This window comes from Oryctolagus cuniculus, chromosome 18 (genome assembly GCF_964237555.1).
Source record: "Oryctolagus cuniculus chromosome 18, mOryCun1.1, whole genome shotgun sequence".
Taxonomy (NCBI): domain Eukaryota; kingdom Metazoa; phylum Chordata; class Mammalia; order Lagomorpha; family Leporidae; genus Oryctolagus; species Oryctolagus cuniculus.
The window spans coordinates 51,451,390-51,464,075 of NC_091449.1; the positions used below are offsets into that span (position 1 = coordinate 51,451,390).

At 56.9% G+C, this 12,686-nt stretch overlaps 4 protein-coding genes across 12 annotated transcripts in view; 2 read left to right on the top strand and 2 right to left on the bottom strand.

The window, feature by feature from the left end:
* The window catches only part of NFATC3 (nuclear factor of activated T cells 3), a 155,074-nt gene extending 152,263 nt beyond the window's left edge, over positions 1-2,811 (top strand). For all 3 annotated transcript variants that reach the window (XM_017342314.3, XM_008257512.4, XM_002711632.5), the window contains one exon: positions 1-2,811. In XM_017342314.3, the coding sequence (XP_017197803.1) occupies positions 1-112 (112 nt within the window). In that variant the 3' untranslated portion in view covers positions 113-2,811.
* Positions 2,589-9,230, bottom strand: ESRP2 (epithelial splicing regulatory protein 2). 3 transcript variants are annotated; one of them, XM_017342315.3, is made up of 16 exons: positions 9,025-9,230; positions 8,811-8,939; positions 7,164-7,277; positions 6,942-7,056; positions 6,517-6,615; positions 6,245-6,299; positions 6,067-6,177; positions 5,861-5,993; positions 5,737-5,779; positions 5,274-5,575; positions 4,945-5,157; positions 4,643-4,841; positions 4,320-4,506; positions 3,883-4,048; positions 3,695-3,800; positions 2,589-3,607 (listed from the first exon to the last, which is right to left on the bottom strand). In XM_017342315.3, the coding sequence occupies exons 1-15, from the start codon at positions 9,226-9,228 to the stop codon at positions 3,711-3,713; spliced, it is 2,160 nt and encodes a 719-aa protein (XP_017197804.2). In that variant the 5' UTR covers positions 9,229-9,230; the 3' UTR covers positions 2,589-3,607; positions 3,695-3,710. The 3 variants fall into 3 exon arrangements, with proteins under 3 accessions (XP_017197804.2, XP_017197805.2, XP_017197806.2); XM_017342316.3 differs by having other exon boundaries at positions 2,589-3,800; positions 6,067-6,174; XM_017342317.3 differs by lacking the exon at positions 4,320-4,506 and having other exon boundaries at positions 2,589-3,800.
* LOC138846560 (uncharacterized) lies at positions 9,152-11,202 on the bottom strand. The gene is made up of 3 exons (XM_070062672.1): positions 11,007-11,202; positions 10,309-10,535; positions 9,152-9,689 (listed from the first exon to the last, which is right to left on the bottom strand). The coding sequence occupies exons 1-3, from the start codon at positions 11,200-11,202 to the stop codon at positions 9,441-9,443; spliced, it is 672 nt and encodes a 223-aa protein (XP_069918773.1). The 3' UTR covers positions 9,152-9,440.
* The window catches only part of PLA2G15 (phospholipase A2 group XV), a 20,545-nt gene continuing 18,272 nt past the window's right edge, over positions 10,414-12,686 (top strand). For 2 of the 5 annotated variants that reach the window (XM_070062670.1, XM_008257508.4), the window contains exons 1-2: positions 11,292-11,430; positions 11,902-12,115. In XM_070062670.1, the coding sequence (XP_069918771.1) occupies positions 11,385-11,430; positions 11,902-12,115 (260 nt within the window). In that variant the 5' untranslated portion in view covers positions 11,292-11,384. Of the gene's footprint in view, positions 10,552-11,291; positions 11,431-11,901; positions 12,116-12,686 lie in introns of those variants that run through there. The other 3 variants (XM_008257504.4, XM_051847220.2, XM_008257505.4) reach the window with 3 other exon arrangements.

Consider the following 12,686-nt stretch of genomic DNA (forward strand, 5'->3'; position numbering starts at 1 on the left):
TGAACGAGATAATTGGGAGAGACATGTCCCAGATTTCTGTTTCCCAAGGACCAGGGGTGAGCGGAGAGGCTCCCCTCTCAGATCCCAAGTCCCTGGATTTAGGAAGATCTGACGGGCTCTAGCCGGGCTCACGGCAGCCTTTGTCCGCCATCAACTTCTCAGCATGTTTCTCTCCTTGGATCTTGGGTTTCCAACTCTGCAGCCTTCAGGACCAGTGCCAGGAGTTGGACTCACCATTTTTGGGGAAAGCCGTGTTCCTCCACTTCAGGCCTTGGGTAGATTTTGTAAAAGAACAGGAGCAGCATAGGCTGTTCATGCTTTGGGAAAATGAGCTTTGCTTTTTTAAATATTTAAATAGGATACTTTTATATGATGGGTGCTTTGAGTGTGAATGCAGCAGGCTCCATTTCTGAGGTGCTGCTTTTGCAGGTGACCTGGTTGCTTATCTAGGATTGATGATTTGTAATGCTTTCTGGTCATTTGAAGGGCCCTTTAGTTTTGATGATATTTTTAAAATAAGAACTTTTGATAAAACCTTCCAGAGGCAAACAAAATTAAAAAAAATTATCCCAAGCCCACATCTATGCCTCAGAAACTCAGCATGTTTCCTGAAGCCTTTCATAGATTCATAGGAAATAAAGCCAAATGTAGCTCTTACCTCTTTATAAAAGTAAACTGTTGTTAGATAAAGTGAGAAGAGACCATTCCATCATTGAAATGTTGGAATATAAAGACATTCCAAGGCATAGCCATTTTGTAACTTTCTAGGTAATCTTCCTGCAGTCTCTCCGTACTGGTTCCGTGTTGAAATTGCTTTTTTTCCCTTAGGACCTTAGCTACATATAAGGAGACTTTGGAAGGTGGGGTTTTATCTTGGTAGTTTTCATTTCTTGCCATCCTAAAAACTAGTAGGCTATGGAGTGCTCCGCTTGTTTGTGTCCTCTTTTCCCAGAACCTTTTCCAATGGAGAGCACCTGCCTTTGGCTGTCTATAACCTTTGAAGTCAGTCCCATGATGGTTAAAGCAGCTTCTTAGTCCCAACTCTTCTCTAGAGGCTGTGTCAGGAGGTAAATATAAATGAGCTATGCATCAGGATAGGCAGAGAAAATGCAGGACACTAGATGGGAAGGATTTAAGATTCACACTGGCCATGGTTATCCTTTAATGTTTACAGCCTAAAATGATTCTGGCCCATCCAGTCCCAACTGTATGACCTAAAAACCAGCCTTTTCCCCAGAAGGCATCACATCCAAAAATGAGGTGGCATCATAGACCTGGCCCTCTACACCAAAGATGTCCTGGTGCTGCTGCTGGTGAGACTGGCATCCAAGGCAGGGGCCAGCAGAACTCCAGCCTGCTGTCTACCAAAGGAGGTGCCCAAACTGGGCACTTTTTCCAAATCCTGCTCTTACCCCCACCCTAATGAGATTTGTTAACCTATTCCTGGGCCTAATTCAAAGCCCCTGTCTTTGTGATGTTTTCAGATGGATAATGTACTTTCATTTATTCAGGAAGCAAATTTTTTGAATCCCTACATGTCACTATGCTGGGTTGGTTGAAAACTTGATGTTATTCCCAGGGATTGTGGGCCCTACATGAAGGACACCCTGTCTGATGAAGCTAAGGGGCCAGCATGTTGCCCATCACCTCTAGTCAGCAGGGAGAAGCTGTTCACCCAGGATGAGAAAATATGTCTAAGGGAAGAAAAAAACAAAAACAAAACAAAAAAACCCCACCACGTGTTATTTTAGATTTCTACCCTAAAACTAGTAACAGAAAAATGTCTACTTCAGCAAATCACTCTAACCCTTCTTGAAGCTGGCTGAAACTTGATCCTGGGTTTGAAAACTCAAGGCCTCTTTTGGAGAGGCAATGGGTTAGCTTCTCAGGTGAAGTTCCAGAGACGTAACCAGACTTGCCTCCACCCTCCTGCCCCTGGTTAGCTGCCTCACATGGGGTTCTTGCAAGAGCTCCCCTTCCAAGACCCTTTGGGGGTTGCTTTGCTGCCCCCAAGAATAAAAAGCCTCTATGATCCAGAGTTGCTATGCACCAAATTTTGATGCCTTTTAAATGCCTTGATGCCTGTAGTATTAGAAGTGCTTTCCTATTTAAAATAAAGGTTAAATTTTAAAATAGAGCTTTGTATACTATGTAAGCCGTTTTATATCAGCTTTATAAAAGCTTTCATGTAAGAGTCAATATTTTTTGGCTTTGCAGATAGACTTAAATTTTTGTGCAACATAGTGATGTTAAAAGCACACATCCACTGGACTATGCAAATTGACTTCTAGTAGCAGCACTGAGCAGCTGGGCATGTGCTAGCATGAATCCCTTCCCTCTCTAACCCATGCTAGATCTTGGGTTGAGGAATGGAATGAGCAGCCTTCTGCTTTCTGGAGATGCACAGAGAAACATGGCTGAAAGAGCTTTGAAGGAAACAGATGTCCTCAGGGTCACGTGTGGTGTTGCTGCCCAGGGTACAGCCCTTTCCCATCCAGGGCCAGCCACTACCACCAGACCTTTGCTGAGCAGGGCTGTGAAGCCCTGGTTCTGACACTCAGAACAGATGGTCATCTTAAAGGCTCAGATGGGCTCAGATTGAAACCTTGTATTTTATAAAATGGATGCTTAGTAAAGAAATGGTTCTCAGTTATGTTTACAGCACTTGAGATTGTGTTTTCTTGTACATTTTGTATTTTAAAACCTTTTATAGGAGTACAGTACTCCTTACACAAATACAAAGGGAAGAAGAGCCAGCAGTTCAGGCTCCTCAGTTATAGTGCTGAAATAATAAATGGTGACAGGCTGACAGTTTGCTTGGAATTTGTCTGAATTTTCCTCCGCCTGGGGCTGATGTGGAGCACTTCACTCTGGGGGCAAAGCTAAAGGCACTGCAGCTTTTAAAAAGTCCACTTGGTTGGGAACTTCTGTTTGTTTTATGGAGGAGAGTGTAAAGTTCCAAATTCCTCCCATGGCTTCAGTTGTGCACCCTTTAACGGGTGCAAAGGACATTCCATAGTGTCTTGCTGGGTTTAGCGTAACTGGCCTCCCCAAGATGTGCGTGAAAAGTTGGCAGCAAATCTCCCTTTAAAGTTCAAGCCTGAGTCTTCATGTAGGGGCCTCCTGCCCCCTAGTGTCCTTTGGGAATTGTGCAGCACAGTTCATCAAAATAGCTTGTGGTTTTGCCATCCATGTGTCCAGCTGGGTGGGGGCCGTTCATGGTCCAACGTGGTCTGTGAGGTCCAAGTATCCTGAGGGCCAGACTTTCTCTGCCTCTCAGCCCTCTACCAAGGGTACAGAGGCTCAGATGTACTCTTGATTCTTCCAGGAGTCATACACTGAAGGTACCAGGGCTTACATTTTAAAATGAAAAGCAAGGCTGCTATGATCTGTCAGCCCCACAGTGTCTGGGCATGAGCCTTAGCCAGGGCAGACCAAAGGCTCTCCAGCTGCCACTCAATAGGCCCAGTTAGGCCATTGGGAGTAGGGTAGCCACATCCAACTCCCAGCTTTGCATGCAGGGTCTAGCCATCACCTTTGGGGTGAGCAGGCAGAGAAATAAGTAGGAGATGGAGCTGGGTCTGGTCTCCTGGGTGCTTTACGAGCGCTATGGCAAGTCAGAAAGAAGCCACTGGTTGAGTGCTGGGCCTCTGGACACTGGAGAGGCATGTTGGATCGGCAGCAGCCAGCTTACCTCCTGGGCTCCTCATCTACAAACACACCCACTCCTTGGGAGTTTGTAACACAGTGCGAGGTGGGTCACCAACAGGCATCAGACTGGTATAGTCATCAGGGGCTAGCTACAAAAGGGACACACCAGTGGGTTAGGGCAAAAGTCTAGGCTCAGCCAGGCCCTCAAGCCCTCTAGCCATACCACCTTACCTGGTAGGTTTGGAAGACACTGAGCAGATCCTTCATGCCAGCTGTGTATGGGACACCCTGCATGCGGACCAAGGCTCCTGGCTGGGACAACACTGAGGTGGGAGCAGAGGCCAGGGCAGCAGGAGGTGTGGCGAGGTAGCCCACAGTAGTGGGAGAGACAGGGGGACTAGGATGGGAAAAAATGAGGGTTTTAGCCTACTTGTGACCCAGACCAAGACCTGCCTCCCTAAAACCCTTGATTCTTCAGGGTTATCTCCAGTTTCTTTTGTAGGTGGCATCAGCCATTCTATACCTGTTATTCCTCTGACATTTCAGAATAAAGTCCAGTCTCCAACAGACCTTGAGTTATCTGCCCGAGAAAGGGCATCATAACCCTCCCTCCAAACCAGATCAAGGAGCTGGGATTGCCTGTTAGGGTTTTCTTGGCAATAGGATACCTGGGGTAGTAGGCTGTATAGTTCATGTAGAGTTGAGTGGCTGGCCCGGGGTAGTAGGCAACAGGGGTGGGGGCAGCAGGCACCCTGGCGGCTGGGAGCAGTGCCGAAGAGGAATAAAGAGCAGCTGTGTCGGTGGGAATGAGGGTTGGGGTTGCCTGGAAGGTAGCATAGGTGGGCGGCGAGAGGCCTGGAGGCAGAAGTAGGTAGAGAGTACATCTGCAAGGAGCCCAGCACTGCCCTGAGTGGGACAGCCTGGAAAGCAGGGGTTTACAACAGCCTGGCCCCCACCTGCCTCCTTACTCCTCAACCCCTGGGGCACTCACAGGGCAGCTTGCAGGGTGGAGGGGACATGCCACTGCGGCCCAGGGTGCCCCCCATCAGCACACGGCTCATCTCCTCTGTAGAGCAGGGGACCACCTCTACGTAGCGTTCCTTCATCACCTTCTTGTGGCTACGCTGAGCAGCAGCTAGGGCCCGCTCTGCTGATGTCATCTGGATGAAGGCATCGCCTGACGGCCGGCCCTGTGCATATGGTCTTGTAAGCAGTGGGCTAGGTTTAAGGGTGCCTTACCCCTAACACATACTGCTTCCTATGTTTATGTCTCCCTACTGGCAGCAGCCTTACCTGCTGGTTGAGCACCATGTGCACACCATGAGGCCGGATATCAGCTGCTGCCTCCCCCAAAAAGCTCAGGATATCTTCGATGGTGGCTGTGTAGGGCAGGCCTCGAAGGCGTACACAGTCCCTCCCCGTCCCAGGTGCCAGTGGGAAGGGGAGGGGCAGCAGTGGAGCAGTCAGTGTGGGAAGGAGTGAGCTGGATGCATAGCGGTTCAGGACCTGGTAAGCAAAGCAGCAACAGGCTGGTCATAACCAAGTGGGGCAGTAGCACAAGGAGGGACCAAAGGGGCGCCCTAGGAAGCAGCACATCTGGGTTGGGAGCCCTGGGTGCTCACCTGCTGTACCTCAGCTGCAGTGCTCCGGAAGAGTTCAATGTAACGCTTACCCAGCATGCCCTTGTGCCTGCGCAGTGCAGCCTGTGCCAGCTCTTCACAAGCAAAGAGTGCAAAGGCATCACCAGTTGGCCGGCCGTCAGGGTGGCGCACAAAGAGCAGCCCGTCAGCACCCCCAGTCACTGGGCACTCCGGCCCTAGGAAGCTTAGCACATCCGTTGGCCCAGCTGAGAAGGGGAGTCCTCGCAGCCGCAGGATCACCTGGTCTTCCCGTGACAGGAAGCGAGCCACCTCTAGTGATGTGCCTGGGTGGGGGGTGTGGGAGTCACCTGCTGACTTCATTCTTGCTCTTCCAGACACCCACCCACATAGAAAACAGAGGTAGGGGCCGAGGGGGTGTGGCAGGGAAGTGGGTTATAGATCAAGAACCAAGGGAGCTAGGCCCTGCTGTTGGGGGGACACTTACCCCCTGCGATCTTCACAAACTCCTCCCCTGTTGCTTTATATACCTGTGAGTACAAAGGGAACAACCCTTGGGTCTGGAGCCTGGCTGAGCCTTGCCCTGCTCCACTCCCAGCCCAAAGCCCCACCTCAATATAGCGGACTCCCATGTGGTGCTTGTGTCTCTGCAGTGCCAGGTCCCGCTGCTCGCTGTCCACAAAGCGGATGAGGGCCTCGCCATTTCTGCGGCCCTGGGCGTTGAGGCAGAGTGCTACACCACCCCTGCAGAGCCAGTGCTGTTAGGGCCTCCTGGGTAGGCTTGCCCTTTTGCGCCCACCCAACCTGCCACACCCACCTGGCAATGTTGAGCCCTTTGAAGAAGCGAGCCACATCCTGGTCTGATGACTGCCAGGGCAGTCCACGGGCCCGGACCACAGTCTCACTGTCCACCACATCAGCCTTGCTGCTGTGGGGGCAGGACATAGGTCAGAGCTGTCCAGCTGTTGTCACCCCCACCCCTGTTCCAAACTCACCAAGGCCCGGTCTCGTATTTCTGCTTTATCACCTCGGGCTTCGAGAACAATTGACCTGAGAGGAGATGGCATGGGTGTCAGCAAGGTCTGGTGGAGGAGAGGTCTCTCCACCAAACGCTGCAAAAACAGGGCAGTTGAAGCGATGCAGAGATGGCAAATGGTCTTCCATGTGGTCTCAGAGAAGGCCAAACCGGGGAGGACGATGTTGAGGAGTGACAGGCAGGCTTCACCCAACCCTGAGAGCAGGTGGCAGGCCCTGAGGGAAACCTTACCACTGGGCCCTTCAAGCAGGTGGAGGATGACAGCCACCATTGTCTTCACTTCCCAGACCCCAAAGTCATCCTCTGTGGCATCGGTCTCAAGTCCCAAGTCTGTGGGCAGAGAAGTAACAAATCCCAGTGTGAGAGTCCCTGGGGGCTCAGCATGAACACTGATCTGTTCACAGCTGGGCTCAAATCCCCTCCACAGACAAAGGCCAGGAAACACATTTGTTTTGGTCCAGCTAAAGCAGAGACGTGTAGACACACACCCACACTGCAAACACACCCCAACAGACACAAAGACATGGGGCACACTCAGCAACTCAGCAGATAATGCAGACTTAACATGTGTTCATTTAACCTGTCCCCAGCATGCACATACTCAGACACACGCAGCCTGTAGCCACCCTCCACCGTAACCCCGCTGGCTCAGATACCCTGTGCCATGGTGGCCACCGTGAGGTCCCTGGCAGGGCAGGTGCTTGGGTGCTGCATATGGAACTCTCTGCGGAGGTCGTAGAAGGAGAAGAAGGTGTCGGGGAGCACAAGGTTCTAGGGGCACATGGGAGTGGGTAATGAACGGGGGAACTAAGGTGCCTTGCCCACCCCCACAACATGGGGTCCAGAAACCCTATCCCACTGTGCCCTCTGTAGCATACCTTTCTGGAGGCCTCTGGGTGCAGGACCTGTCGCAACAACTGCTGCCCATCAGTGCAGAGTACGTAGGGGCCCCCGCCCAGCAGAGCCACATCCCCACTCACCAGCTGTGAGAACTGGGGACAGGGAGTGGGGAGAGAGAGACACACACATAGACTCACAGCTGGGCAGGCAGGAACTGGCGGTAGGAGGGAGGCTGCAGTTGCAAAGCTGGTTCAGCCAGATGTTCAGCCCTACCCAGCCTGGGGAGGAGGAGGCCACTCCTGCTGGGCCAGGCAGTGTCCCAACCCCCCAACCCTGCCCCAGTCCACTGTCACCTCCTCCAGGCCAAATGAGGGCAGTCACACATAACCCAAGCCCCCATCACACACACTCCAGGAGTCTGGAGTGGAGCCAGAGCAAACACCTGGTGGAGTGGGAAAAGCAGGTGGGGAGGGGCGGGGCAAAGCAGGTTAAACCTGTCTCTGACCAGGCACCACCTTCAGACAGGTGGGGGAGGCCCAGGCCTGCCTGAGGCCCAGAAGGCTCATGGTCAATGGCAGCCCCGCCTCCGGGTCCGGCCAACGAGGGACAGAGAAACTCCAAGGACAGAGCACCATACTTGGACACCAGGGGCAGCCTGAGCTTTGACCCACACCCTATCGACCGGCTGGCACTGAGCTGTTTGCTCATAGAGGGGGTGGCACTCCCGAGGCTGCCAGCTCCTCCCCCAACCTCCATGGCTGCCGGAGAACAGGTATAAGCACAGACCCACAAGCGCCCCACCCCCACCCACCCCTGCCAATTCGGTGACACTTGACAACCTAAGGCTGGCAGAGGACGGCAACCCCTCCAGCTCTCCCTGGCGCACTACCCAAGTGGGGCCTACACCGGGAGCCCTTCTGGAACCAACTCGGATTCAGCAACTGTGTTTCCTCATCGGGAACCACCATAGTTGGAAGATGAAAGAACTGGTGCGTGTAACGAACTTAAACTCATTACACTCGAGAGGCAGGCGCAGGGCTGACAAGGAAAAAGAAAAACAGCACTGGGAACCCACTCCCACCTAACCCGGAGCCGCAAGGCACCCCAGGCCTTTGCGCTCAGCAAAGCAGGTAGCCCCGAGCCGGGGTCCGAACAGCGCCCACGCCTGGCCAGTCGGCTGGGACAGGCCTGGACGAGCAGCTTAAACCTGGCGGCGTCTGCCTCTGGGGCAGACACCGCCCTACGCCCCCGCTCCAGCGGCTCCCAGGCCGGCGGGCGGGTGGAGGACGCCGGCGGCAGGAACGAGTGACCTGTGGCCAAGTCTGGCCCCTGGATCCTACGCTTCCGGCTGCCGGCTGCTCTGGGAGACCTGAGCCCGCAGGTTCCCAGAGGCGCTCCAGCCTCGCTCCCCCGCCGCCAGTGGACTTGGGGATGGATTCCCGACGCCGCTACCCCCCAACTCCTCCAGCAGGGAGCGGATCCTTGCGAAGGCTGAGCAGTAAAACGCCACCCCCCCGGGAATGAGGAGCACACGCGGGGGTCGTTCAAAGTTTCAAACAAGACCCGGCCCTGCCGCCGGGCTCGTTGGTGGTGGCGCCCCGGGCCTCGCCTGCTGTCGCCTCTCTCGCCGACAAACGTCCCGGCGACCGGGCGGTGCCGCCACCCTCTCGGGCCGCGGCGCTCACCTGCTGCAGCACCTTGTCCAGCGACTCGGCCCGCGCCAGGCTGTCGGCACTCAGGCCGCTCGCCTCGCGACACTGCGGGCTCAGGGCGGCCGCCTCGGCGCGAACCAGCGACTTGTGCAGCGTCCCCACCTGAGAGCGGCGGAGGAATCCGATCAGCCACCGCGCCCCGCAGTGAGCTCTCCGGCCGACCCCCACCACCGCCTCTCCACCTTACCTGGCGGCTCCGCGGCTCCACCACTTGCCAGACCAGAAGGATTAAGTCCGTCTCGTCGGAGCCCAGGTCCGGTCCCAGTGCACCGGCGGTGGCCCCGAACAGGACGACCAATGACCCGGGCTCGGAGCACGGGTCCGCCGCGGGGTCTACAGCGGGATCTGGGCCTGGGGGCGGGGGCGGGGGAGGCGGCGGCGGCGGAGTCATGGCCGCGGAGAGGGGGGCGCTCGGCCAGACACACGCGGACCGACGAGGCGCACGCACGCACCGACCGACGGCGGACGCGGAGGAGCTTGGGCGGGACGCGGTGTGTTGGGGGAGGCACCTGCGGCCGGGCGGGCGCAGTGGGCGCCGCTGAGACCCGCCCGCGGCGCCCCGCAGGGCGGGGCGGCTGCCGGCCCCCGCCCTCTCCGGGCGAGTTACCTGCCGGCCACGTGACCAGGGGCGGCCCCGGGAACCTCGAGGGAGGGCCAGAACCCAGCCCCGGCCTCAGGCTCCCGACCTGGGCGCGCGCTCAGTATCCGGGTGCCCATTTGCCGCTGTGGTCCTGCCTGATTCCTGGAGCGAACCCATTCTCCCTCCATTGGATCATGGAGGGACCACGAGGCTTCCGCAAAGGAACGTGCAAAACCAGAGGCCTTCTGCAGCCCGCGAGAGTCACGGGGGACCTGTGGAAGTCACCAGGAGGCAGTCAAGGGGCTGTGGGGGTCACGGCGGCCGGTGTGGGGTTGATGGAGGTCACCAAGGGCCAACGAGGGTGGTGCGAATTACAAGGTCTACCCCGGAGGCCCGTGAGGGAGATCACCATCACGGGTGCACCATCAGGGGTTCTTAGAGCTGGGGGGGGGTGTCACCTGAGATCCCAGGGGAGGACCTGTCCACACAGGTGCCAGGCTGGACCTTACTCCAGCTTCTCCGGGAAGCACCGGCGGTGCCAAAGCGCGGTCACCGCGGGCCCGAGCCGCACAGGCCTTGGTGCTGGGAGAGGAGGACCCCTCTCCCCTAAACTCCCTAGAGCTGCACCCTAGTCGTGGCTGAGCCAGACAGTCCGGGTTGAGCCTCGCCCTGTTCCACGTTGGGGTGCTCAATTTTGTCGCTCTTCCCGACGACAGACCTGTTGCCTGGAGATTGCTAAGTGCGCGCTCGCGAGCTGCTGATCCTCTGCTCTCTCTCCGTCCGGAGCCAGCAGCCCCATCGGGAACAGCCCCGCGCTGAGGACTCGCGGTGTCCCTTCGCCCCTGGAAGCGTGGTCGTATACTTTCCCAAACTCTCCCACTGGGGTCCCACCTGGCGGAAGCGGCGACACGGGGTTGCTAAGCCCGACAAGAGACTTAGGCGGGAGCCGCAACTCGCGCTTTCGGGGGACCCGGGCGCCGTGTCCTGGACAACGTGGGCACGTGGACAATGGAGAGAGCGGGAGACCCGGGCGCATCCCCAGCTCTTGCCCGGGGTGGAGGGAGCATCTCCCGGGTCTTGCCAAACTAGCTCGTCCTCACTTTGACGGACTCGGAGACCTGGAGAGCAAGGGAGGTAGGTACTTGGGGTGGCTTCAGGCCAGTAACACTGGAAGCGGACGAGACCGCCCACCCGTGCGTGTCCCCACCCCCGGAAGCACTAAACGCACCAGCCGCGGGGGGAGGGGAGCAGGTCGCCGCTCAGGCCCCGCCCCCCGATAAGCCTGGAATGTTAAATATTTGTTCGTGGGGCGGGGCGCAAGCGTGAGGGGAGGCCCCATCCACTCCTGCCCCAGAGCGCGCCTGCGCCGAGAGGAGTAGCGCCTTCGTGCAGGCCACGCCATTGGTGCGAACTCCTGAAACCCCCTGCAGCCCTAATGCCCGGGTTCCTAAAACTTTGGGTTTTTTTCCCCACTGCAGGACCGGAGACGCCCGTGTCTCCCCCGGACAGTCCTAACGCCACCTGGGCTAGGCCCTCTCGCCCCTCCTGGCGCCCCCACCCGGTCAAACTCGAAGAGTGTCGAGCTGTACCCTTTGCTGTTCTCAGCGCGGGTCTCGACCGCCAGGTCCTCTGGGAAGCCTCCCCCTGGAGATGACCCACCGACGGGGGCATTCCTGGTGGTCCAGGGCGCATCCCCTCGGGAGAGGCGCTCATGCTGGGCGGTGAACCTGAGGCACCGGGCTGGCAGCCTAGGGCGGCTTCCCCGAACCTCTGCTGCGCGTCCATCCAGTCGCCTCGGCCGCTAGACAATTCCCAAAAAACCAAATCCTTCAGATGGGGCCTAGCGCATCACCCATGGTTGCTAAACAGCCGGTCCACAGCAGGCCTCGGCCTCTAACCCTTCCCCTCTGGCCCCGACATCAGGGACTGGAGGACACTGGCGCACCCCGGGGCCTGGCACTGAATGAATGCTTGCCTTGGCGCTCGCTTCTACCTTCGGGTACTCCAGCGACGGTAAGCCTCCTTGGGTCACAGGGCAGTTGCCCTGGGGTCACTTCTGCGGCTTTCCTCCTCTCCCACCGTGCCCCTGCTGCAGCCAAGCCAGCTCTGCCTCGGGATTTTGGCCACTGAAGGCCCCTTCCTCCGTAGCAGGGATATCTCTGAACTCAGAGGTTTCTGTATTTCCCCACCCACATCCTGCTCCCCCTCCGTCTTCCGGGGTTCACCAAACCCCACTGCATGGATGAATGTATGGGAGTGAGGGGCCCCAACGACCCAGCACTCCAGCTACGCTGGGTCCTGTAAGCCTCATCCATAAAATTCCACCTCGCCTCGGCTCTTGCGCGCCTGCCTAGGCTCGGCAGCAGCTCTGGCCACTGTACGTGTGGGGCCAGACTCTTACAGCGTTAAGTGTGATGGTTCATGCGGAACCTTCTGGACGAATAGGAATGGTGAACAAGCGTCTTGCCCTCCATTCCCCGCCAGAAAAGATCCCGCGGGGGAGGAGGATTCGACGCTGGGGGCGGCCACCGCAAGGAACCACGCTCGCCAGGCCAGACCTACACCCTCTCTCCCTGTCTCCTTGGCCCACCCGAGCAGAAAGCGCGCTGGGCTGCCCCTGGTTCCTGTTTCGCGCCTTTGCCGAATCGCCGCTGATGCCCACCAGAGGGCGCGCCAACACCGTTGCCTGCACTGGATGGTGAGGGACAGGGAGGAGTGTGCATGGGTGGGGGGGGGGCAGCACAACAGGCCACAGAAAGTGAAAAGAGGATGCTTTCGACGTCACGGGTGGCTTCCTTCCCACTTTAGAGTCCTCCGTGGTTCCTGGTTTCCTGGACGCAGGACAGTTTTAGAGTTTTGATTTTCCAGGTCCCCAATCTCACCCTGTTCCTCTCTCATCTACCCTGTCCCACCCTGTGTGCAGAACACCTGATTATGACTCTTGCTTTAATGTTTTTTCATCTACTTGAAAGGCAGAGCGACAGAGCATGAGAGAGTTAGTTAGTTTTCCATCTTCTGGTTCACTCCCCAGATGCCAGCAACAGCCAGGGCTGGGCTAGGCTAAAGCCAGGAACCTGGAACTCCATCTGGGTCCGAGGGGCCCAGGTCCTTCTGCTGCCTTCCCAAGCATATTAGCAGGAAGCTGGATTGGGAGCCAAGCAGCTGAGACTCCAGTCAGCACTCCTATTTGAGATACCAGTGTCCCAAGTGCCTGCTTAACTGGCTATACCGCAATGCTGGCCCCCATACCTTCTATCTTTTTGAAAGAT

What these genes read in the sequence shown, in the direction of transcription:
- ESRP2 (XM_017342315.3), bottom strand. Translation starts at nt 9,228, where the DNA reads ATGACTCCGCCGCCGCCGCCTCCCCCGCCCCCGCCCCCAGGCCCAGAT. An exon ending in TGGAGCCGCGGAGCCGCCAG is followed by an intron (nt 8,940 to 9,024) that starts GTAAGGTGGAGA and finishes CGCCGCTCTCAG; the next exon opens with GTGGGGACGCTGCACAAGTC. An exon ending in TGGACAAGGTGCTGCAGCAG is followed by an intron (nt 7,278 to 8,810) that starts GTGAGCGCCGCG and finishes CCCTGTCCCCAG; the next exon opens with TTCTCACAGCTGGTGAGTGG.
- LOC138846560 (XM_070062672.1), bottom strand. Translation starts at nt 11,202, where the DNA reads ATGGACGCGCAGCAGAGGTTCGGGGAAGCCGCCCTAGGCTGCCAGCCC. An exon ending in CGCGCTGAGAACAGCAAAGG is followed by an intron (nt 10,536 to 11,006) that starts GTACAGCTCGAC and finishes CTTGCTCTCCAG; the next exon opens with GTCTCCGAGTCCGTCAAAGT. An exon ending in CGTGTCGCCGCTTCCGCCAG is followed by an intron (nt 9,690 to 10,308) that starts GTGGGACCCCAG and finishes TGACTTCCACAG; the next exon opens with GTCCCCCGTGACTCTCGCGG.